Below are 23,747 nucleotides of genomic sequence, written 5' to 3'. Positions count from 1 at the left end.
CTGGGCGGTTCCGCCGGGTCCTATCCCATGCCTGCGACCCCAGGACCACCCAGCATTGTGCAGGCCAGTACCGACAGCAGAGCTCAGGCTGTCCCCATCCCTGCCATGCCCTTGGAGGCCTCCGCCCCAGAGGTCCCCACATGCCCCCACAGCAGCTGGAGGTTGAATAATCTGAGCTCCAGCCTCTCCCCTCCCTCCGCAGAAGTCACTTCATTAGGGCCTGGGGCAGCTGGTGAGGGGTGTGGACGCCAGGATGAACAGGGCCCCGAGGACAGGGAGACCTGCCCAGTGGTCACCTGACGGCACTGTCAGGGGTCTGCTCTGCAGAGGCCCATGGGGGCAGGGACCCCAGGGAGAGGAGGGAGAGAAGCTAGGGGCGCTGCAGTGCCCAGCGGGCAGGAGGGGCCAGGAAGGAGGAGGGGACCCCTCAGGGGACCCCAGACCCTGGGCGTAGAGTCAGGCTTGCAAGCCCCGTTGTGCCCCGGAGTCCACTGCCACCCATGCCCTGAGTTTTGGGGGGCTCTAGTTTGTTTAGTTCTGGTTGCAGGGGTGGGCCTGGACCTGGCAGTGCTTGGCAGCTGCTCCCGATTCGGTACTCAGGAGTCACTCCCGGCAGTGCGCAGGGCACAGGGGTGTTAGCTGCCCCTCTGGGACTCGCTCTTCATGGCTCAGTCAGTGCAGGTGACCGAGCACCGAGGCTCTGGTCTCCCACAGCTCAAAAGTCTGATGGCCGCTTCACTCACAGACGTCGCCGGCCACGCCCACGGAAAGCCCCGTGTCCCTCAGGCTTTCCTGTCGCCCAGGCCTCGGTGGACAAGGCAGGCCTTCCTCAGGGGCGGAGGCTTTGCTCACAAACGCTCACAAACGTATTCAGAGCTTGACCCAAAAGTTCAAATCAATGATGTCATTAACGTTTGTGCTGAGCCTCAGGCTGGCCCACCATGAAAGGCCGAATCACGCCCCTGTGAGCCTCAGGGCTGGAACACCAGGGCCGCGGGGGCTTCTTGGGTGTGGGAGAGGGCGGGACGCAGACTCCGACAGTTGGAATTTCGTCCGTTTGGGCCAGGCAGCTCCGCAGCTGCCTGCGCCGGGGCCATTAACCCTCTGACAGGGAGGCAGGAGGGGGCGGCCCCGCAGAAGGATCCAGAGCCTGTGAGCGATGTGACAGGAGGCGGCACCGCCTGGGGCGTGGGGGCGCCTAAGACCCCCTGGCTATAAAGGGCCAGATGGGCGGGAGGGGCGGCCGGGCTGGGTACCTCCCCGGGACCTCGGTGCCAGAGCCATCCAGACCCCGCACTCTCGGGGGGACGTGCCGGGAGGCCAGCGGGACATGGCTGGGCACCTAGAGGGGCTCCCCGGGGTGCCGCTGAGGGCCACACTTCGCCGCTTCCCATGCGACCTGCCCTGGCTACGCTTTCCACGGCTCATCATACCAACAACCAAACGGGGCTGCCCCAGTACAGGGACGCCACGCCACGGCACCCCCGCTAAGTCCCACCCACTTCTGGGACGCTGCCCCTCGAGACCTTCAGCCCAGAGCTGCACCCACCCACCTCGGGGCGCGGGCAAAGGCCACTCAGGAGTTGTGGGTTCCAGAACATACAACCGCCTCAACTCAGGAAGATCCTAGCGGCGAGCTTCACGGAAACCGCAGGCAGGAGGATGAGCGACCCGGTGCCAGAGAGACTGAGGCCCCTCAGCCCCGAGGACACTGTGGGTGAGCGGACACTGAGCGGGTGCTGAGGAGAGCAGGAGTCTGCAGGGCCCTTGGCTGAAGCTCTGGGCCCCATCAGATCATAGCGCCCTGGGGCCCACCTGAGGGCCAGGCTGGGTCTAGCCAGAGGCGCGTCCCGGATGGTGTCTGAGAGACCGGAGGCTCTGAGGGGTGTGGAGTGGCCCAGGCAGGGAATCTAGAAAGGAAGAGGGCGTCACAGCTGCCCCAGCGGAGCCGAGTCCGGCCTACCTGGCTGGACCCCGGAGCGTGTCCCGCAGGGTGCTGGGCCGGCCCTGCAGGACCTGAGGGTGTCACAGCCGCGGGGCCGTGGTGTCAGCTGATTCCCAGAGGAGCCCACCCGCAGCCCCCTGGGAGGGGCTGAGGTCCCCTCAGAGCTGCCCGGTGATGTCACCTCTGCGGTGGCCACAGCACGATATTTCCGTCTCTGCCAGCCCCTCGCTCCGCCCCCGCCAGCCCGTCACCTGGAGAGTCTCCCGCCCCCAAGCTGGCCACCCCTCCCCCACGGCATAAGGGGACACTTAGCTTAATGAGGAGCCTTTGCATAACAGGGCCTGCTAATTAAACTTTAAACCTTGTCACTCGAAGATTAGCGGCACGGGCTGGGCCGTGGTGAGTGCGGGTGCTGGTGCCGGGGTGGGGACTGGGGGCCCCTCCAGGGAGCAGACCCACTCGCATCTGCCCCTCCCTCTGCGGCTACATTGTTCCCGAGCAGAGAAAGATACTGCGGGGTCAGGGGGGCCACTGCAGTGTCACCCTGAACATCCAAGGCCATGACCTCTGACCCCAAGAGGTCAAACACAGCTGGTGGTCGGAGCAGTCCACTGGGGACAATGGTGGGGGGCCCTCCTCCTGCAGCACTTAAGCCGCTCAATAAACAAGTAGCTGGGTGGGGTGGGTCCCTGCTGTACCCCACGGTCACTCCTTCCTCCCTCCACTCCTCCCTCCCAGCTGACGTGCCTGCTGCCACTGTCCTGTGTGCCCAGGTCAGGACCCCAGCACCAGCACAGATGCACAGACGCCCCGGCACGGGAGGAGGGCGGGCGGGGGTGGTCCCAGAGAGGAGGGTCCCAGGAGGGGAGGGGTAGAGCCCCATGACCAGGTCATCCTATCCCTGTTCCCAAACATTCCCACCCCACCCTCACCACTGTCCACCCCCTTGACACTCCTGCAGTTGGGGCCTGCCACTGCCCTCCGGCTGGCTGCCTGGTGTGGGGCCCCAGGTTCGATTGCAGAGGGCAGCAGTGGCCTGTGTCTGCACTTCTAGCAGCTGCCCAGGGGGTGGGAGGGCCTGAGAGGCCCCCGGGAGGCAGGGGGCAGTGGCCCGGCCCGCAGCCCCCCTGGCAGAGGGTGATTTCCATTTGGAAATGGAAGCAGCTGAGACCCCAGAAGCGAGGTTCCCCCAGCCGCGGAGCCAGAGGGGCCAGAGAGGAAGCGAGGACTGCTCTGTGAAAGGGACGGTCCCCCCAGGACGGCCGACGTGGGACCTCAGGGCTCCATCCCACCCCCGGACCCTCAGCGCCCGGCCAGAAGCAGCCCGGAGCACAACCCAGGAGTGAAAAATGAACAACGGCAAAACAAGTCCGGGCGCAGGGGGAGGGTGCTTGCTGTGAGCGGCGATCCAGGTTCTGTCCAGGCATCCAACCCCCACCCGCTGTGCCCCAAACAGCACAACAAAACCCGCCTCGTGCGCAGCCGCCTGACTGGTCCAGCGCTGACAGGGTTCCTGCCCCCGCAACTTCACCCCACTCACCCCTCCCCTCGTGCGGGTGCCTGTCCGGCGGACCCCCACAGCAATCTGCCCCCCTGACAGCCCACTGGGTGGTTTCTCAGAATTGGGGTGAGGGGCTGTGAATCCCCAGACCGCAGAGCCCAGCAGAGCAACAGCCCCTGCCAGCGCTAGCAGCCAGACCCCCGCCTCTCTCCTCTGTTTGTCCGGGGCGGTCAGGAGGGAATATTTTTAGGGTAAAATATGAGGCCGTGTATCCGCTCCAGCGGGGTGGGGTTGGGGGGCGGTGAATCCAGGCAGACGGATGGAAATTCTGCTTCTGAAGAGGACGGTCCCCATTAATTACGGGGGAGGGGGCCCTCACCCCGCCAAGTGCTTCGCCAATGCCAAAAGCTTGTCAACACTTTCCACAAAGAATGAAAATGTAAATAAGTTTCAGATTCTTCAACGTCACCAAGGTGTGGAGAAAGGTCGCGACGCTGGGTGCCATTCATCTCTTCGTGGGGTTTAAAGAGCTTTTTGCTATTAAATTTCTTAAAATTAATGTTTTATGTTGCCCAGAGTAATTTGAACAATTATGGGCTTAAAGAATTGATCGTTTTAGCCCCTGGGACTCACGCTGCAGACGGATTCCTTTAAAATCGCGCTGATTTATCGGGCGTTGCTCAACCTAGCAAAGCAGCCCCTTCAGCCCCTGGTCCCTGCCACCCCCGAGGGCCAGTCCCGCAGACACCTAGGTCTGGTGCAGGTAGCAGGCAGAGGGGTGGCAGGAGGGGCCGGGGAGGCCTTGGACCCCTGCTGCTCGTGCAGATCTTGCGTTAAACGGAAAAAGACGTGTGGAGGGCCCCTGCACTCAGGATCTCAGCTGCTCCATCTGACACAGGGCAGTCAAACTCTCGCTGAGTTCAAAGCGACCTGCATGGGCTGGAGCGATAGTATACAGTGGGGAGGGCGTTTGCCTTGCACATGAGTGTCCCAGGTTTCGATTCCCAGCATCCCATACGGTCCCCTGAGCACCGCCAGGAGTAATTCCTGAGTGCATGAGCCAGCAGGAGTAACCCCTATGCATCGCCGGGTGTAACCCAAAAAGCAAAAAAAAAAAAAAAAAGGTAAACTGCCAAGTGCCCCCGTGCCCCACCCCCAGCCGGACAGCACCTGGAGCCACGTCGCGGAGAAAGGGGTAAATCACAGGCCCTGCGACTCTCATGCCCACTGCCGGGCCTCTGTCGCCTTTCCCCTCTTTGCTCCAGATTCGATTCTTCTGGGTTCCAGCTGCCCCCAGATTCTGTGGGGGCGCCGGACAGAGCGTCCTGGGGCCCTTCCTCTCCGTGCTGGGGTGTGGCCTGCACCCGCCCGCGCCCCATCGAAGGCTAGGACCCTGCACCCGGCTGCCAGCTGGCGACAGGCGGCTCCCAAGGGTGCACTTAGAGCTTTATTAACTTGTCAGCGCCTAAAAGGTCCCTGGGGTCCCGAGGGCCGGGGAGGAGGGACCGATTCCCCCACCCCTTCCAGGGCCAGGGGCTGACCGGCCCCCTCAGCCCCAGAGCCGCCGCTTTATCCTGCGGGGCCAGTACCCCAGAAAGCGCCCAGAGCTGCTCCCTCCTCCGGGAGGCCCGTTTTGCATACAAGCCCCTCCCCCATGCGCTCCACGGCTCCTGACCTCACCCCTCCCTTCCTTTCTCCCTTACTGCCCTTCCCTCAGATGAAAGGGCTTAGAGACCCCCAACCCTCCCCCCCCTCGTTCCCCTGAAAACTTGGGGCCCAGGACCTGGAGGGACGGGGTCTCAGGACAGCTGCAACTAGTGGGTGACTCAACCAAAGCCCCCTTCAGGGCTGTCTGCAGAGCTCCTTTGCCCCTCACCCTGTCTCCCCCTACCAAATCCCCCAAACCCCCCGCCTCTAGGACCCCTTTCTAGAGGCTGTGCCTGTCTGGGGTTGAGGGGCCCAGAGGGAAGTGTCACTTCCACAACCATCCCAGGACTCAGCCAAGGGTTCACGGCAGGTCTGAGGGACCCCCGACTCCTGCGTTTCCACTCCCCGCTCTAGCTCACAGCAGAAGCCTCCTGGGCGAGGCACTACCCAAGAAAACCCCACCTCACCCGCCCCCCAAGAACCTAGGTGACTGTAACTGACAAATTTATTGAGTCTTGTAAAGAGCCACGGCTGCCGGGAGAGTCAGACCCGGAACACAGAACAGCAGGGAATTTGGGGTGTCCCACGGAGGGGCAGGGGGCTGAGGGCCCTCGGGCCAGCCTGCGGGACGAGCCTCATCTCCAGCCCTCAGAGGAGCCCGAGGGTGTTTGGCAGCAAGCCCCGTGGCTAGAGGCTGGGCTGAGGGCAGTGGGGAGGCCAGCGGCAGGGGCTGGGCCCTGCCTGGGGTCTTCGGAACAGACACACCTACAGCCAGCTGTCCCGACGCAGGGGGAGGTTGAAGACGGGGCTTCCGGAGGGACTATGTCCAGGACGGTTGGCGGGCACGGGTGGAAACAGCTGCAGCTGCTGCTGTCCGGGAAGTGTCCGCGAGCCGGCCGAGTGGTGGCCAGTGTGGGCCGCCGTGGGTGTCTGAGACGGCAGCCAAATGCCGGTGACCACTGGAGAGCCTGCGGGCGGGTCCTTTTGCCCCGAGCTCCCGCGCCCGCTCACAGCTTCCCCAGCGCTTCGCTCCTCGCGCCTTGGTCAGAACTGGGCGTGCTCCACCTCGTCCAGCCAGGAGGCGGGGCTGGCCGGGAAGTCAGGATAGCCCCCGCTGCTCCCCGTGGACAGGTCGGAGCTGGGCCCGTTCCCAGTCAGTGCCCGCAGGGGCGGGGGCGCCCCGGAGGCCCCGGCGGGCACGAGACCCAAGCTGGAGTCGGGGTACACCAGGCTGGAGAGCAGGGGCTGAGATCCCGCGAGGCCTGGCAGCGCGGGGGAGGGGGCCACGCCGAAGGGGCTGCCCGGGCGCAGCTCCCGGTACTGCTCCGGGCCGGCCAGGCCGCCGTGCTCCAGCGGGAAGCTGCCGGGGGCTCCTGCGGGCCGGCCCAGGCCCGGGGCGGGCTCCCCCAGGCCGCCGTAGAGGCCGTTGGCGGGGCCCATGTCAGCCACGGGTGGCTCGTCTGCAACGGAAGGGGAACGTGCATCGCGGGCGCCCGTGCCGGCCGCCGCACCCGCACCCCACCCGGGGGGGCTGGGCGACCCCAAGGGTCGGGTTTCGTTCTGGAGTTCCCCGCGGGGGGCGGGCAGACTCTGGGTTCGCCATCCGGAACCGGGGTGGCCTCGGGCACAGGTCGGGGCGCTTTGCGCGCTCCCGAGAGAAGATTCTAGGGAGGCGCGACGTGGGCAGGGGCGCGGCGCCCACGCCTACCCGCGAAGGAGACCTCGGCGTCGCTGTCTGGCGCCTCGTCCGGGACGCTGTCCTTGCCTGGCCTGGGGCCGGCCCGGGAGCGCTTCATGCTGCGGAAATACTGTCCCCAGCGCTGCCGGCCCGCATCCTTCTTCAGGCGCTTCTCCTTGGCCCGGCGGTTCTGGAACCACACCTGGGGGAGGAGGCGTGAGTGCGGCGGCCGCCCCGCCGGCCCGGCGCCCCGCCCCGCCCGCGCTGACCTGCACGACCCGCATGTCCAGGCCGGTCTCGGACGAGAGCTGTTCGCGCACGTGGCGCGCGGGCTTGGGCGACGTGTTGTACGCGCTCTTCAGCGTCTCCAGCTGCTTGGCCGTGATGGTCGTGCGCGGCCGCTTGGCTGTGGCCTCCGCCTCTGCGGGGGGCGGAGCGCTGAGGCCGGCCCCGCCCAGGCCCCCACAGCCCTCCAGCCCCCCACAGCCCTCCAGGGGGACGTGGGGCTCCAGCGCCAAGCTCCGTCCAAGCACCCGAGCGCACCCCCACAGCCACGACGGGCCGGGAGGCTTGGCGGACGGGGGGCCTAGGGGACGCTAGCAGGTCGCTGCGCGGGGCCTCTGGTCCCGCCGTCCTGAAGATGCAGGACAGTGAGCCCCAGGCCAGGCCATGGGAAGGCCGCCCGGCCGAGCTGGTCTCTGTCTCGCGATGGGCTCGGCGCGGCTGGGGACGCGCACCCACCTCGCTGCTTGGCCGTCTCGTAGTCGGCCTTGCACACCAGCCGGCTGTCCTCCATGAGGTAGAACTCGTCGCCCGTGGCCAGCTGTCGCTTGCACACGACGCAGGAGAAGCAGTGCAGGTGGTACACGAAGTCCTGGGCGCGGCGCACCACCTGCGTGGGCGGGATGCCCAGCTGGCATGCGGCACACTTGGTCCCGAAGCGCCTGCGGGGCAGGGCACGGCGCGGCTCAGCGCGGCGGCGGCGCCTTCGCCCGGCGCGGGTCAGGGCTGCGGCCGCCGCCGGCGCAGGGTCCAGGGTCGCCCGCCCGCCCGAGCGCGGCGGGTGGATAAAAACCAAATGCAAACGGCGCGAGCCCCTCGGGGTGCTGGGGGCCCACGAGGCGGTCGGGGTGCGGGTGCGGGGTGGGGGTTTGGGGTACAGGGATGGGGCGGGGTTGGGGGCTGGGGCAGGGCTTGGGGTGTGGGGCAGGGGGTTGGGGCTTGGGGTTTGGGGGAATGGGGCTTGGGGGGGTTGGGATGTGGGGGTTTGGAGTGTTGGGTTGGGGTTTGGGGTTTGGGGCAGGGTTTGGGATGCGGGGGCTTGGGGTGTTTGGGGTTTAGGTGTCGGATGAGGGTTGGGGTGCGGGGCGGGGCGGGTGCGCGGGGGCGAGACGAGGTTCAGGGTGGGGGTGCGGGGCGTTCGCTCACTTGAAGAAGTCGTCCTTGCAGTAGACACTCTCCCCGCGGCTGAAGCAGCGCTCGGCCAGCGGAGTGTGGCAGTCGCTGCATTTGAGGCATTTGCTGTGCCAGTGTCGGTCCAGCGCCTTGAGGATGAAGCGGTCCAGGATGTGCTGGTCGCAGCCGGCGCACAGCGGGATCTCTGGGGGCAGGGGCGCGGTCAGGGAGTGCCCACACCTCAGCCAGGGGCCTGCGGGGTTCTAAAGCCCATGGCCAGTCCACGGATGTCTCAGGAGAGCCGGGACAGGCCTCAGGTGTGCCCGAGGTGGAACAGTGCTGCCCCCACGCCCTGCCCTAGATCAGCTGCGCGGCTGGAAGAGGGTGCCCGTCCCCAGCCCCACCTGCACCAGCGGGGTCGGGGACCCACACACAGAGCCGTCAGCCACGTAGCTGTTCTGCGGGACCCAGGCTGGGATACCCCAGACAGTGGGTCGGAGAGAACAGCACAGGGCGCCTGGAAATTTGGAAGATGCCCGCGGAGAAGCGAGTGCAGGAGCAGGAGCTCAGACAGCGAACGAGCCGTCCCTCGTGTCACTGCAACGGCCGCGGCTGGACCTTCCAGTCCCAAGGCTCTGGTGAACCTGGAGGACAGACCCGCCTCGGGCAAAACTGTGGCTGGAGCAGAACGGGGCTGCCGGACGCACACGGCGGCCACGGGGGCCAGGTTGAGCCCCACGGAACAGACCGAATTCAGCACTGGGGACGGACAGCGCCTGCTGTCCCCTCGTCCCGCGTCCAGCAAACACTGCCAGCGCGCTCAACTCCCGGCTCCGCACACTGTTCCCCGGCTCCGCGCACTGTCCCCTCTCCGCACACTGTCCCCCCGGCTCCGCTCACTGTCCCCTCTCCGCGCACTGTCCCTCGGCTCCGCGCACTGTCCCCCGGCTCCGCACACTGTCCTCGGCTCCCCGCACAGTCCCCCGCTCCCGACCCACCCGCACTCGGGACCTGTCGGGACTAGCGGCTCCCCCCGTGCGTCTCCCCGCCGGGCGCGGTGGTCAAGGCCAGCTCCAGCTCCGGCCTCCTTCCGCTGCCCGCTGCCCCTCCGTCCCGCCGCCGTTAGGAAACGCAGCACCGAGGGGGGCGCGGGCACCCGGCGGGCCACACGCGCGGGAGGCGGGCCGGGGCCGGGGCGCCCCGGGATGCGGCCAACACCCCCAGCCCCGGCGGCTGTGGCTCCCGCTGCCAGACCCCGAGGGCGCGGGGACCCACCTCGGCGCAGGTCTTCGCGCCGCGCCAGCAGCGCCAGCAGCAGGTCCCCGCCCGCCGCGTCCCGCGCCGCGCCCCGTTCCCCGCGCGCCTCCATGCGCCCCGCCTGGCCCGAGCGTCCGAGCGCTCCGGCTCGCTGGGCTGCTGAGCCGGGGCCCCCGGCGGGCGGGGCGGGGGGGCGGAGCGGCGGGCGGGGCGGGGCCGCGGCGGGGCGGGGCCGGGCCGGGCCGGGCCGGGGGCGGCACGTGCGGGTCCCAGGAAGGGTCGGGTGCGGAAGTGGGGCCTCGGGACGCCGCGTCTGGCTGTGGGGCGGGAGGTCCTGGGGTCCGGACCCGTGGGGCCCCCTCTCGCTCGCTGCCCCGTCCTCAACAGGTGAGCGCGCTGGCGGGCGGCCCAGACCCCGCTCCCTGCGCCTGCCAGCCCGCTCCCCGCAGCGCAGGCTCCTGGCACCGGGCACCGGGCGGGCAGGCGCCAGGAAGCAGCGTGGACCGTCTGGAGGTGCCCCGCGCGGCCTTTGTTGTCCCCCTCCGGTGCCCGGGTGCTGGTCGGTGCGGGCACCCGGACGGGTAGGCCTGAGAGCCCCGCCCCGACAGGGACCCCACTGGTGCCTCCGGGACTGAGGGCCGGTCGGGAAGCGGCGGGCGCGGTGGACGCTCCCGGCAGCAGGTCGGGGGAGGCCCCACGCTGTCTTGGCGTCTGGGGACAACGTCTCTATTATCTCCTAACGTCTGCGGCGGGCGGGGGGCGGGGGCCGCGGGCCGGCGGGGCTCTCCTCCCCCTGCCTCTTCCCGGAGCTTGTGCCCGCGCTCGGCCCATCTGGGGACCGGCCCACGGTTTCCCTGGCCGCCCCCCGGCCGTGTGCGCCCTGGCTCTCCGCCGCCCGCCGCCCGGGCCCCCTTTGGCCCTCCCGCCCGGCCCCCGGTCTTACCCCGGGGCCCGCCGAAGGCGCAGATGGCAGCGGCCGGGGCCCCAGGCCCGTCTCGTTCTCCCTGCAGCTCCGTCTCCAGTAGCATCCTGCGGCCGGCAGGCGGGGGGCGGCAGAGCCCTAGGCCGGCAGCCCCTTCGCGCCCGCCCGCGCCAGCGATGTGAGCCCGGCGCTGTCCGCGGTGCTGACGGAGGCGCGCGCAGCCTCCCGCCTCCCCGACCCCTCTAACTGCCCACCGGCCCGTCCCCAGCCCCCGCCCCCACTCCTCCTCCGCCCTCTTCGCCACCTCCACACCTTCCCAGGTCCCGGCCCCCTCCCCCACGGGCTGGCTCCGCCCCGGCGCCGCTGCGGAGTGAGCTGGGCTGGAAGGCTGCGCCCCCGCACAGCTCACGAGCTGGGGGGCCCGGTGGCCCGAGAGAGAAACTCCTCAGGACTCAGGGGCCCCGCGGTGGAGGGGCTGGGCAGGCACCCAAGCTAAGCCAGAGGGTGAGGTTACAGGCGGCCTCTGCGCAGGGCAGCGCTTCCGCCCAAACCACCTCCAAGGCCTTACCCTGACGCATACAGCTGCCAGGCAGCCCCCAGACAAAAGCCAGACAAAAGTACGGGAGAAAACTAGTGTATCGATGTGAGGCTGTGATGCCAAAGCCTCCAGCCCGGGCGGCAGAGGGCACCTGGGCACCTTCCTCTGCCCCCGCCAAGCCCTTCCACTGTTCTCAGCCCAGCAGCCTGGAGGACTCTGTCTCCCACACTCATGCCCCTCCAGCTTCCGTTCCATATGGAAGCTGCCGCCAGAGCATTGGGGCGCGTTACACCCACCTGCCACCGATGGGGCAGTGCCGGCTGCAGCTGAAACGTGGCTGCAACAAGCCCGTGCCAGGTCCCAGGTTCTGCCCACACCAGCTGTGGTCGTGGTGATGGCCCAATCAAATTGGGAGATGCCCCCGTGTACAGAAACCAATTCTCAGACACTGGATCGCTTTATTTTAAAAAGTATCCATTATACTTTACACAAGTACAAAATGTTCACTCTTGTCGCAAGTAAGAAATTCCGGACAGTCCATGTCAATTAACTTCCTTTTAATCAAAATCCTTCCATTAAAAATAAATAAACATTTAAGTTACCGAACTATCATATTCATTAGTCTCCATACCTCTTAAATCCCTACAATTAGAAAATAGGCCTCCCCTGGCCGGGAGGTGGCACTATTTTGGGGCGGGCACACTGTTCCCAGCAAAAGCTGCTTTTCCCAACACAACACCCCCGACTCCCGTCCCAGGGAGCGCACAGCCAGGGGTGCAGTGGCCCGTGCACACACACTCCTGGGAAAGGCGGTTCCTGTAAACCCGGGCAGCTGGAGCAGAGAGCCCGGTCCCTCCAAAGGCCGTGAGGGGCTCCCAGGGGGGTCTGACCATGCACCCCACAGCCCGGGCACACAGTAGCCATGGAAACATGCTGCTGAGGGGTGGTATTGGTTGGGGCCAAACCTCAGTCCTCAGGGGGGAATCCTGGCACTGAGGACTGAGCCCAGATCTCCTACAAACACTGCTCCTGCTGCAGTGCTCGCCAGCACTCCCTGCACATGGAATACGGAGACTCTGAGGCAGCTCAGCAGTTCATGGGGGCCTCCCCCAGCGCCACAAGACAGCAGCAGGGGCTGTCCTCTATGGGCCCACGGACGGACGGACTGAGCATCACACGCACGGCAGGCACAAACACGGCAGACACACACAACAGGCACACACCCACAACAGGCACAACAAACACGGCACGCATACACAAAAGCACACACACACGCAGGCACACACACAACAGCACACACCCAGAGCAAGCACACACACACACACACAAACACTAGGCGCACATACACGACAGGCATGCACACACACATAGTAGGTGCACACACACGCAGGCACACACACAGCAGGTACATACTCTCCCGGCAGGCACATGGGCACAGAAGCAGACACACACATACCAATAGGCACATGTGCGCACACAGGCACAGCCGTGTGCAGAAACACCTCTGAGACACTGTCCACAGAGGCCTGGTGACCTGCTCCATGTGTGGAGGCGATTCCCTCTACGTGTTGTTTCCTGATGACATGTCAAAACAGGAGGATGCCCAGCAGAGGGGCCGGCGGGGAGGCAGCGGGTGGGAGGGGCCCGTTTGCCGCACTACAAATGGGCCGAGAGCTCACCGTCCTCCTCCCACCAAGATCGGGCACCTGGGGCCAGGGCCGGCAATGCCACGAGCCACAGGGAGGGGACAGACAGCTGGGGGTAGGGGTGCTCGTGCCTCTGGGTGGGCAGGGCCATGGGGACACGCTGCCTGATGGGCCACAGCCCGGCCTTCCCTCCCCAAGGAGTCAGCACTCCGGGTGAGCGGAAGGCACCAGCGAAGAGCAGGGGCACGGCGTGGGCACGATCCTGTGTGGTGGCCGCACTACACGGCGGGGTGGGCCAGCCGGACCTTCCAGCGCTTGGAGCGCGCCCGGAAGAAGAAGTACATGAACATGAGGAAGAGGGAGGAGGCCACGTAGAGCAGGACGCACAGGCTCATGTCCAGGCCGGAGAAGCCCATGCCCAGGAAAGGCGCGGCCACCTCCTCTGCACGGCCGCCTGCCCCGTCCACGCCTCGGGGGGCGTTGAGGCCAGCGAGTGGCCTGTAGGACGAGCGAGGCGCGAGGCCAGGGGGGCCAGGGGGTGGGCGCGGGCTCCCCGGCTCGGCGGCGTGCGTGTGCAGCAGATTGGCGGCGCCGTAGTGGCGTTGCAGGAACAGCAGCACCTGCTCTTCGTCCCAGCGGTCCAGGCCGTGGACTTCATCGTGGCAGGCTGGACAGAGGTCCGGCGAGGGCCAGGGGGCCTTTGGGAACTGGGGGTCCTCGCTGGGATGTCCTGGGGGCAAGGGAGCAGGAGAGGGCAGGTGGGGCCCCTGCCCACACACCTGCCCCTAGGACGGGCTGGGGCCTGTGCCCGACCTCCCCCACGTGGAAGGGGGTGGGCAGGGGGCCCGCAGTCCCCCACCAGGAGCACCTGAAGAAACCAATTCCCTTTAGTGCCCCGGTCGTGAAGCGCTTTCACGATACGGTGGATTAAATAAAATACGATGGTTTAGTGCATTTTCTGCTCATCTCTATTAAGATTTCTCAGTGGAATTATTTTTAAGCCTAATTTTAATCTGCTGCTGATTTAGGAACAGTTGGAATTATTTAACGCTGAGGAAACGCCTGCATCCTATTTGGTTGCTTTCCGACAAGCCCCTGGGAGGGTGGGGGACGCAAGAGCAAGTGTCAGTGCTACAAAAGGCTCGGCCACTGGGGCCGGAGCTGAGGGGGCCAGCGCCGCAGGGCCTGTGGCTGGGGGCCAGGAGCACCACAGGGAGACCCCTCTGAGAGCAGGGGCTGGGCGGGACACGCCTGTCCTGCTCAAGATTAGCACAAAGCCCATCCAGCGCCCCCAGGGCCGCACCCCCAGGCCCGCACAGCCCTCACCTGCCAGACGGCTGTTGACCACGTTATGTTTCCTCCAGAGCCACAGAATCGCCTGCTCCAGGGTCTTCACTGTGTCCAGGGACTCTCTGGCCATCTCCTCAAAGTGCTCCCCGCACTCCCGGCAGCCGAAGAAGGTGCGCACGTAGCCCCGCACGGCCTGCAGCACCGCCTGCGGGTCCCCCTCCAGACCTGCGGGGGAGGCAGCTGTGTGCATACATGTTCACAGCACACCACATGTGCTTAGACACAATATGCATGCTTACACATATACGACATGTGTTCACACACAATGTACTTACACACCGCACATGTGTTTACACATATAAGCCATATATGTGCTTACACATACAACATGTATACCTGTGCTTACGCACGTAAGCTGTATACGTGCTTACAGCTACACAACATGTACGTACATGTGCTCACACAACATGTGCTTACACACGTAAGCCATACACGCGCTTACACACATACTTACATACATATAGATGTATATGTGACACATATAAGCCAAAGACATGCTTAAACACATAACACCTATGTGGATACCACACGTAAGGCACACATATGTACACACATTTGCACACACAGGAACACATGTGCACAGTAAGGTGGCACCTGAGTGTTTCTGACTAGAGCCACAGGGCGGGTGAGGAGTGGATGAGTGGCTGTCCCCAGGGCCAGCAATGCTAGGGGGGCCCTTGACCCGAGGACATGAGGACCTGCTGGACCTGAGGGTCTGTTGAGGGAGCTCCCTGGGGCCTACCCGCAGCACCCTAAAGGCAGGCGCCCTCACACAGGGTCCCATCCCTCTGGCCACAGTGTGTGTACCCCAGGAAGGCAGGCCATGGGGAGGGACAGTCCCGGTCCAAGTTCTGGGCACAGCGCCACCCCCGACGGGAAGTAAGGGGTTTCCTGGAACGGGGCAGAGGCCAGCATGGGCCTAGGGAGTGGACACCCAAGGTAAAGTGGATGGGGCCGGGGAGGAGCGGCTGGGTCGGAGGGAGGAGGCAGGGAGGAGGTGGGGAGGAGCAGCTGGGGGGGCTGGTTGCTGCCGGGACAGGCCCCTCCCTCGCCAGCTGCTGAGCCGGCAATAATCTGCTTTCCTCCCACCGCCCTCTACCTGCAGGATTAGCGCGGCTTTCAGTGTAGTAAGAGGAGACCGGCGACACATAATCCAGCGTCTCAGGCTGACCCACTTCTGGGGTCCGAGTGGTGCCCCCAGACAGGGTCCCCGCCACACGCACTGCTACTGTCTGGGGGGCCTCACAGCCACCCACAGACGCCCCGGGAGGCGCCATGCTGTTCTAGAACTCGGATCACTGGCCTCTCTGAGGTGCCACTCGCTGCCTCTGGTCTGGGGGGGGTGGGGAGGGCAACACCAGCACGGCTGGAGGCTGCTCTGTGCCTGGGCCATTGCAGCTGGCTAGGAAGTCCTGAAGGGCCGGCTGGGCCCTGGGCCTCCCACAGCAAAGCCTGCTCGGCCCCGTGAGCCTGCCCCAGAGCCTCTCACAGAATGGGGCTGGCTTGAACCAGAACGGTGGGGTCTCAGCTGTAGCCCCAACTCCCTCCAAACAGCCCCCCCCCAGTCCCCAGCCCCCCCATGTCCCCTCACAACCCCGTTTCTCCAATGGTCCCTCCCACAAGTTCCGGGGGCCACACGGGGGCTGTGACTGGAGTGGGGCCCTACCTGTGCCCTCCAGTGCTTCTGGGTGTGCCCAGGCGGCGACAGTGAGTGTGTGGAACAGCTCCCACAGCGCGCAGGTGTAGCCCCGCAGCTCAGGCTGGCTCCCCTGACATGCAACCCATGTGACACGGCTCGTGAGGGACAGTCCTGAGATCTGCAGTGGGGGCAGGCGCGGGCTGACGAGAGGGGCCACGGGGGCGGGCTTGGGCTGGCGGGAGGGGGCACCGCACCCTCCCCCAGCAGGACCACAGGGGGCAGCTGGGGCCACCTGGCTCACCCGCATCTTGTTGTCGATGAGGTCCAGCACAGCGTGGTAGGGGACAGTGTCCAGGGGGAGGGTGGTCAGCCATTCCTGCAGCGCCTCCAGCAGCTTCCTGACGTGCGGCCGGCCGGGGAAGAGCTGCATGGACATTGAGACAGTGGACTGCTGCCTTGGGCTGCCCCTGGGGCTGCATGGACAGTGGAACCGTGGGCTACTGGGGTGGGGGAAGGGGACACGCCTGGAATGCTCTGGAATGCCCCAGTGCGAGGCAGGGCCACTGTGCCCTCTGCTCTGTCAGCAGGAAGCATGGCAGGGACCACTGGGACACCCTGGCCACACTTCAGCGCGGAGCCTGCTGGGGTGGGCCCCAGGGTCCATATCATGCCACTCCCTGAACGCTGCCGGGGGCCTCATTGCCGGGAGGGGGACTGCAGAAAGGGATGCTCCAGCCGGTCAGAGGGGACGCAGGGCTCATCTTCCGCAGCCCCCAGGGCCGTCTGGGCTCTGCTCAGAGCCCACTGGGGCCAACAGGCCACCTCAAAACCCCAGCTGCTGGCACCACCAGCCCCAGGTCACAGAGAGTGACCCCGAAACAAGGCACCATAGCCCGAGGCCTTACAGGGGGCCCTGTGGAAGGAACCCGACTGGCCCACTGGGGCTGACCACGGACTGGCCGACTCAGGCGGGGACGACTCCCACAGAGCTACTTCCCAGAGCACACCAGGGCGAGCAGGAGGGGGCGAGCCCGCACCTTGGCCAGGACTGTGATGAAGGCCTTCAGAGTCTTTAGCTTGGCTCCGGCCAGAGATTTGTGGGCAGACAGCTCCACACGCAGGAGGTAGTGCAGGCCCGACTCCAGGTCAGCCGTGTACAGCCTGGACCTGCGGGACACGCGTCTCTGCATCCGTGTCTGCTGCACACGCGCCCCACCCCCGCCCCCACGCCCGCTCCTGCACCTCACCTGTCAAAGTCTCTCCACTCCTCCCCCCTGTCCGTGGCTGCTCCTTCCTGGGGCTTCTCGGGCCGGGACAGCGGCTTCTTCCTCACAGCTGGCAACGACTTTAGGTACGAGGAGAAAAAGGAACGAAGGGGCTTCGTGCTGTGGAGAGGGCCGGGTCCAGGCTCAGGCAGGGTCTTGGGGAACCAGTGTTAAGTCCCCTCGGGGTAATGGCTCCTCGGGCACTCCCTGCCTATTTCCTGTGACCCATGGTCTGGGTTCTACATGACTGATCATGGCACCACACACCCAGAGGGACTGAGTACTCAGACGCACTGACCACAGGGACACAAGCACTACTACCACAGGACTGAGCACTGTTTCTACGGGACTCTGGGTAATGTTACTGCGGGACTCTGAGCACTGGTACTGTGGGACTCCAGGTAACATTGCTGCGGGACTCTGAGTATTGGTTCATGGGACTCTGGGCAACATTACTGTAGGGCTCCGAGTACCATTACTGTGGGACTCTGAGCACTGGCGGATTCAGCACTGTTGCTTTGGGAACCAGGTACTGTTACTGCGGGACTGAGTCCAGGATGGGACCCACCCTGCAGTAGGGCCACAGCGGCAGCAGCTTCTCAGGGACTCAGTTAATCTGGAAGGCTGGGGCTGCTGCCCGTTTGGCCTCATCTCCATGGACTCTGCCAGGCCCAAGGGGTGCCATGAGGCCCAGCAGCACTGAGGCAGCAGCTCCAGCAGCTGCACCATCCGCCTCCCCTGTGACCCCCAGGACACGCTTCCACTATGAAGGTGCCATGTGGCCGGGGTCCCTGGCCCCGACTGAGGGGTGGAAGCAGTGCTGACCCTGTCTGTTGGGGGTGGCCTTGCCCCCACGCTGCCAGCCTGGCCCCGCTGGTCTTCTCTGGGTTACGGTCCAGGACGGAGGGAGCCTGTCCCACCCACCTCTGCTGCTCATGCAAGGAGTAGAAAAGGGGGCACCCAGGGCCCTTGAGGGCACCAGCACCAGAGCACTGGGGAGGGAGGCCAAGCTAGGCAGCTGCCGCCACACACACTCACGTGTGGACCACGCCGTGCGAGCCATTGGGGGAGATGAGGTAGCAGGACGGGCTGGAGGAGACTCCCAGCTTCTCCAGCAGGGCCTGGTCTGTGTCCAGGGCCCTCTTGACCACGATGTTTTCAAAGGGGGTCAGGTCCAGCATCACCTGCTCACAGGGGACACTCACCACCCCGGCCAGTGTGGGCAGCTGCACCCCCCCCCCCCCAGCGCAGGTTCGCACAGTGCCCATGGAGGCAAAAGCAGCACTGCAGGGGAGAGGGGGAGCGGGAGGGGGGGCGGGAGCAGAGCTGCAGGGAGGAGCAGGAGCAGTACTGCAGGGATGTGGGGGAGTGGGGGGGGCAGGAGCAGTGCTGCAGGGGTGTGGGGGAGCGGGGGGGGGCAGGAGCAGTGCTGCAGGGGTGTGGGGGAGCAGACGGTGCAGGAACTGCACTGCAGGGGTGTGGCGGGGGAGGCAGGAGCAGTGGTGTGGAGAAGGGGGAGAGCAGAGCTGCAGGGGTGGAGGGGCAGATACTGAGGATCCCCACCCCAGCAGGATACTAGGTCAGGTACATGCCGGGACCACCATGTGCTGGGAAGAGTCTGGGAGTCTTTCCTCCGCACAGAATGGGGCGAGCTCCCCTGGCTGCACCCCTCCAGGGTCCTGTGGCCCAGGTCAGGCAGCACCAGGCACGTGCCTGCAAGAGGAGCCCACCCAAGCCAGCCAGAGGATGCAGCCCCTCACCTCACGGCCCACGTACGAGCTGTTGTTTTCAAAGACAATGGCCACATAGCGGCGGTCGTGCGCGTCGAGGAGGGCAAGGACGTGGCTGGGCCTTAAAGGAGTTAGAGGCACGTAGAGCTACTCCAGCGGCAGGCCCCGCCCACGGCCCGGAGGCCCCGCCCACCGCCCTGAAGGCCCCGCCCACGGCCCAGCGGCTACTGGCCCCTCTCCCCTGCACGCACCCGATGGGCTCCAGTGGCGGGCAGGAAGGCGGCCTGTGTGCGGCGGGGTGGCTCTGCAGGAAATCCACCATCGCGTGCCGCACGGTCTGCAGCTCCCTGTCGGGGCCTGCACACACACACAGGCACACACACCATGGTGATGCGCATGGCTGCCCCCGTCCTGCCATGCCACGGGCACAGCTACCTAGGCAGGGCCCAGGCGCCGAAGACAGTGGTCCTGCCCACAGCCTGCAGAGTGCCTACACGGGGCTGGGAGTCTGGGGGTGAAGCCTCACTGGTCCTCACTGTCAGGCCGAGATGTGGCCAGATAACTGGGGCCCACCCAGGCCCAGGAGGGAGTGAGCACCCGGCCATGGCAGCATGAAACGCCCCATGGCCCAGGAGGCTCCAAACCCAGAACACATTTCCCTGGGGACAGGGCACGCAGGGACCAGAAGTGCCTGCCCTAGTGGCCACTGGCAGTCGGGTGGGCTGGGGGCTGGTCGGGGGACACTGCTCCTCACCTTTAAAGTTCTCTCCCACTGTGAAATCCTTTGTGAAGGCCCTGAAATACTGGAGGCAAGAGATGGTCAGGACCCTGCAGAGGCCAAGCCCCTGGGCAAGCCCTGACCCCTGGAGCGCCCCTGGGCACCCCCTCAGGGTTACAAGAGGTGCCTCACGCACTGCGCTCCGGAGCTGTAGTACAGCAGGGAGGGCGTTTGCCTTCCATGTGGCTGACCCGGGTTCAATCCCCAGCATCCCATATGGTCCAACGAGCACCGCCAGGAGTAATTCCTGAGTGCAGAGCCAGGACTGAACCCTGAGCATTGCTGGGTGTGACCCAAAAAGCGAAAGATGAAACCCACCCAAACCAACAGGCAGCCCTACACCTCCCACACCCAGGGGCTGCTCTGAGCGGCCCAGGAGTGCCAGCCCACCACAGGCCCTGGGCCCACACATCCACGGCCCAGGGCAGCAGTGTGGAGGGAGGACAGTCATGGAGGAGGCCAGAGTGGGAGACAGACACTCAAAGCACCGTGCCGCTGGGCAGGGGCTTCAAGTATTTTCCAGGCACTTGGCTCTGGTCACATGAATGTCCACAATGACCACTGGGACAGTGGCAGCGCCCAGCCTGGACCCTGTGGGCAAACTGCCCCAAGCTGCCAGGCTGTTCCTACCTGAGCGGGGCTGCAAAGGGACATTCCCGAGTCCCCAGGCGCTAGGCCCCACCAGGTTCCAGCTGACCCACCGGCATTAATGGAGAGTTCCTGGACCTGGGGCAGAGGCCACAGGGGGCCATGTAGAGTGTAGGCTCACCCGGAAAGTGGGGTAGAAGTGGACGTCGTAGGCCCGGCACACCTCATGGTTCTGCTCCTCGGCACAGTCCAGTGCACCCACGCGGATGACAGAGGCCCAGTCTGGGAAGCAGGGTGGCATCAGCTGCCCGGGCCGGGACCCCAAGCCCGGCCTCTCCGGGCAGAGACACACGGCTTCCGCCCCCAACTGGGGGAGTCCCAGCACAGTGTGGGACTGAGAGGGCCCTTGGGACCCGCCTCCCGCCCACTCTCCAACGGCAGCCAGAACAACCCACCGGGGCAGGGTGAGGCGGGCCTCCCGGTGCGGCAGCAGCTCCTTCCTGGCACCAGACACACCAGGCACCCGGACCCCCCCAGCCCCCACCCTCACTTCTGGGGTGGCCAGCAGACCAAGGCCAACGCTGGACTGGACTACCCAGGGCTCCCAGTGGCCAGCACTGTCCTGTGCAGCTGCTGGCAAGGCCCCAGGCAGGGGTGGGCGGCTGTCCATCTGTCCAGCTTTCACAGTGCTGTCACCCAGGCTGCAGGTGCCGTGCCCGGCCCACCCCACACCCGCCTGGTCTACGGTGCAGGGTCCCCTAGAGGGCCGTCTCGGTGGCACTAGGGCCGAGGCCACAGACGCAAGAGTGTGCCCTCCTGGGCCCAAACGATAGGAACAGTTGACACTGGGCCTGGTGCAGCAGATGGTGGGGCTGCCCACAACATCGCCCCTGCCCAGCTGGGCCAGCCCAGCCTAGTCCAGAGAAGGCCGAACGCGCCACGGCCCAGCTCTGGCCACAGTGGCCTGACTCACCCGCCTCACCACACTCAGCTTCCCGAGATGAGGCCATGCCCCACTCAGGCCAGTACCCTGCACCAGGGACAGACGTCAGGGAACGGATCAGGCCTGAAACCAAGCGAGAGCCCAGGACCAGCAGGTACCCACTTCCCTGGAACTGAACACGGCAGGGAGGGGCCTAGGGGAGCCCCCTGACAACCGCTTCCCGGGCACTCTCCCTGCCATCAGCAGTGGCCACTCCTCAGAGAGGCGCCCTGAGCCAGGCAGGCGCATGCAGGAGGTCCCTGCTGCTATGGCAAACACCCCACGGCAGAGTCCCGGGCTCCAGCTGAGCACCTAGCGGGTCCCAGGGCGTCTCCAGAACATTCTCTGCCCTGAGCCCTCTGCAGCATCCACGTGGACTCCCTTTCCTGACCCCTGCCCGAGCGTGTCTGGGCTCGCCCCTGCGAGGGAGAGAGAGAGACAGCTGGGGGGTCACTGTCACTGCCGCGGGTGCCTCTACGTCACGGCCCCCTCGGTGCTCCTTGGGTCAGCAGGCTGTCGGGACTCTGCCACTCACGGCCACACCACACGACTAGGCATGAGCCGGGGGTGACTGGCACAGGTAGGAGGGACACGGGCAGCTCAGCCCACACTGGGAGGGCACAGGGTGGGTAGGGAGGCCAGCAGGCCTTTGTGTGTGAGGCCTTGTGTGTGAGACACAGGCGGCAGATGGCCACATTCAGAGCCACAGGGGACCAGAGTAACGGGCACAAGGCCTCCCCCGCCCGCACCGGCACAGACAGGCCCGAGAGACCTGGCAGAGGCCTGGCCCTGTTGCAGCGCCCCCGGCTCACCCCAGCCTCCTTGGACGCCCCAGCCCAGGATGGGGACTGTCACGTTGCCCGTCCTGGGACAGTCTGAGGCCACCAGCAGTGCTGGGGCCCCCAGCGTGGGGGCGGGCAGCTGGTGTGCGCCTGTCCATAAGCTCCGAGTTCAAGGGGTCCAGGCAGTGCAGCCTCGGCTGCCCAGGTCCCTCACATTGGTGGAATCTGCCACACTTGGCCAGCCCAACGGGCCTCGGGGTCACAGAGCACTGCGGCCCCTGGACAGGCTCTCAGGAACGGACCAGAGGGGCATGCTAGGGGCCACGTGTCCCTGCCAAGTCCTGCAGTGATGTGCCCCGGGGTCCGTGGACCTGGAGACACAGCCGTGGGCCACACATGGCCTTCAGGGGAGGGGGCCGTCCAGCGGGAGATGGATGCAGCCGCAGGCCACACCGGCCTTTAGGGGCCAGTGCCAGATGCCATCAGGTCCCGGGCGGCTGGCAGAGGCAACAGTGGCCTTTTGTTCCCAAGCCACCTTCTTACAAGGAAAAACATTGACATTAGTCTCCAATATGCCAGTGAAGAGCTGAAGCTCAGCCAGAGCCGAGAAATGGGCGCTGCGGGCAGGCCCTGCTGACCATCCTGCCAGGCGCCCCTACAGCCGCCTCCCCAGGAGCTGCTCTGGGCCGGGCCAGTAGGAAGTCTCCCTCAGGAGACCCTCAGTCCCGGGGCTAAGGACCCCCTCCAAAGGTCAGTGTGCCCAGGAGTCCGGCAGGAGCAGGGTCAACGTGCGGTCCCGTCCGTCCAGCGAGGCCTCACCCTGGTGTCCCTTAGGCCAGCGGTGTCCAGCTTGGACAGCCTGGGCCTGGAAAGCGGTCAGGGAAATGCTCAGCCAGGTGGGAGTCGGCCCCTGCACACCTGCTGGACTCCCACGCCGGGAGGCAGGTGCCCTCACCGGCACCGGGGACCCCGCCGGCCACCGGGGGTCCTCCCCGGGGCCGCCCGCGTCACCCAAGCTGGCCGGGGCGCGGGCCGGGCAGCCGCCGCTGGAGGCGGGGCGGCGGGCTCGGCGGGTCCCGGAGGTCCGCGGGGGCTCACCTCGCACGTCGGCCGCCAGCGCCCGCCAGGTGGGCGCGAAGCCGATGCAGTGGCCACACCACGACGAGTAGAACTGCAGCAGCCACGCGGCCGAGCTGTTGGCCGTGGCCGCGCGCACGCTGCCGCTGTCCAGCACCCACACGGCGTCCTCGCCCGCGCGGTACAGCCGCGCCGCGCCCGCCCCCGCCGCCAGCAGCACGAGCAGCGCGGGCAGCCGCCAGGGCCGCGCCGGGGCCGCCCGGGACCCCCGCGCCCCCGGGCCCGCCCAACCCTCCGCCGCCGCCGCCGCCGCCATGTTGGGAGTGCGCCGGCGCGCCGACCTTTCACCCTGGCAACCGCGTCACGCGCCGGGCCCCGCCCCGGCCGCCAGGGCCCCGCCCACTCCCGCCGGGCCCCGCCCCCAGCTCCGGAACACGCCTCCCGTCCCCGGCCCCACCCCCGCCCCCGCGCCGGGCGCCCGCGTGGACCCAGAACCCGCCACCCCCGACTTGTCCCCAGCGCCGGAACAGGCCCCCCGCCCCCGTCCCCGTGCCGGGCGCTCGCGTGGACCCAGAGCCGCCCCACCCCCGCCCCGCCCACTCCCGCCCAGGCCCCGCCCCAAGCCCCCCCACTCCCGGCCCAGGCCCCGACCCTAGCCTGTCCTCGGGCACCCGAACTCGCCTCTCGCCCCCGCCCCCGCGCCTGGTGTCCGTGTGGACCCAGATTTCCCCCTCCCCTCCGCCCCGGCCCCTCCCGGGCCGCCGTCCCGTCCCGCCCACTCCCGCAACGGCCGCGCCCCCACCCGCCCTCCCCAGGCCCCGTCCCGCCCCCAGCCCGTCCCCGGCGGCTCCCGCGTGGGTCCAGGCCCCGACCCCCACCCACCCCGGCCCTGGGAGATGCGCCAGATTCAGCAAAAGCCAATCCCGGCGGCGGGGCTGCGGTGGAGAGAAAGCGCCGAGCGTGTTGGAATCCGACCCCGTCCAGTCTCTGGATTCACTGTTGGCGACGGGGGTCGCACCAGGGACGC

The 23,747-nt window shown here is 66.6% G+C and overlaps 2 protein-coding genes across 3 annotated transcripts; both read right to left on the bottom strand.

Moving 5' to 3' along the window:
- Positions 1-6,137: 6,137 nt before the first annotated feature.
- On the bottom strand, positions 6,138-10,451 carry LHX3 (LIM homeobox 3). 2 transcript variants are annotated; one of them, XM_056132793.1, is made up of 6 exons: positions 10,367-10,451; positions 8,200-8,371; positions 7,513-7,715; positions 7,041-7,192; positions 6,802-6,973; positions 6,138-6,553 (listed from the first exon to the last, which is right to left on the bottom strand). In XM_056132793.1, exons 1-6 carry the CDS (start codon positions 10,449-10,451, stop codon positions 6,138-6,140), a joined length of 1,200 nt encoding a protein of 399 aa, XP_055988768.1. The 2 variants fall into 2 exon arrangements, with proteins under 2 accessions (XP_055988768.1, XP_055988767.1); XM_056132792.1 differs by lacking the exon at positions 10,367-10,451 and adding an exon at positions 9,442-9,549.
- Positions 10,452-11,419: 968 nt separating this feature from the next.
- On the bottom strand, positions 11,420-23,086 carry QSOX2 (quiescin sulfhydryl oxidase 2; the record flags this gene model as incomplete). Its single annotated transcript, XM_056132677.1, is given in 13 exon segments — positions 11,420-13,259; positions 13,856-14,044; positions 15,546-15,696; positions 15,820-15,942; positions 16,556-16,685; positions 16,766-16,903; positions 17,822-17,967; positions 18,544-18,634; positions 18,765-18,870; positions 19,268-19,316; positions 20,061-20,161; positions 22,742-23,047; positions 23,050-23,086. Coding segments are annotated over 13 exon segments (2,019 nt in total), but the record flags the coding sequence as incomplete, so codon positions are not given.
- Between the last annotated feature and the right edge of the window lie 661 nt (positions 23,087-23,747).

Source organism: Sorex fumeus, unplaced genomic scaffold (genome assembly GCF_029834395.1).
Source record: "Sorex fumeus unplaced genomic scaffold, SorFum_2.1 ptg000095l, whole genome shotgun sequence".
Taxonomy (NCBI): Eukaryota; Metazoa; Chordata; class Mammalia; order Eulipotyphla; family Soricidae; genus Sorex; species Sorex fumeus.
This window is presented reverse-complemented; position numbering and strand designations above follow the sequence as displayed.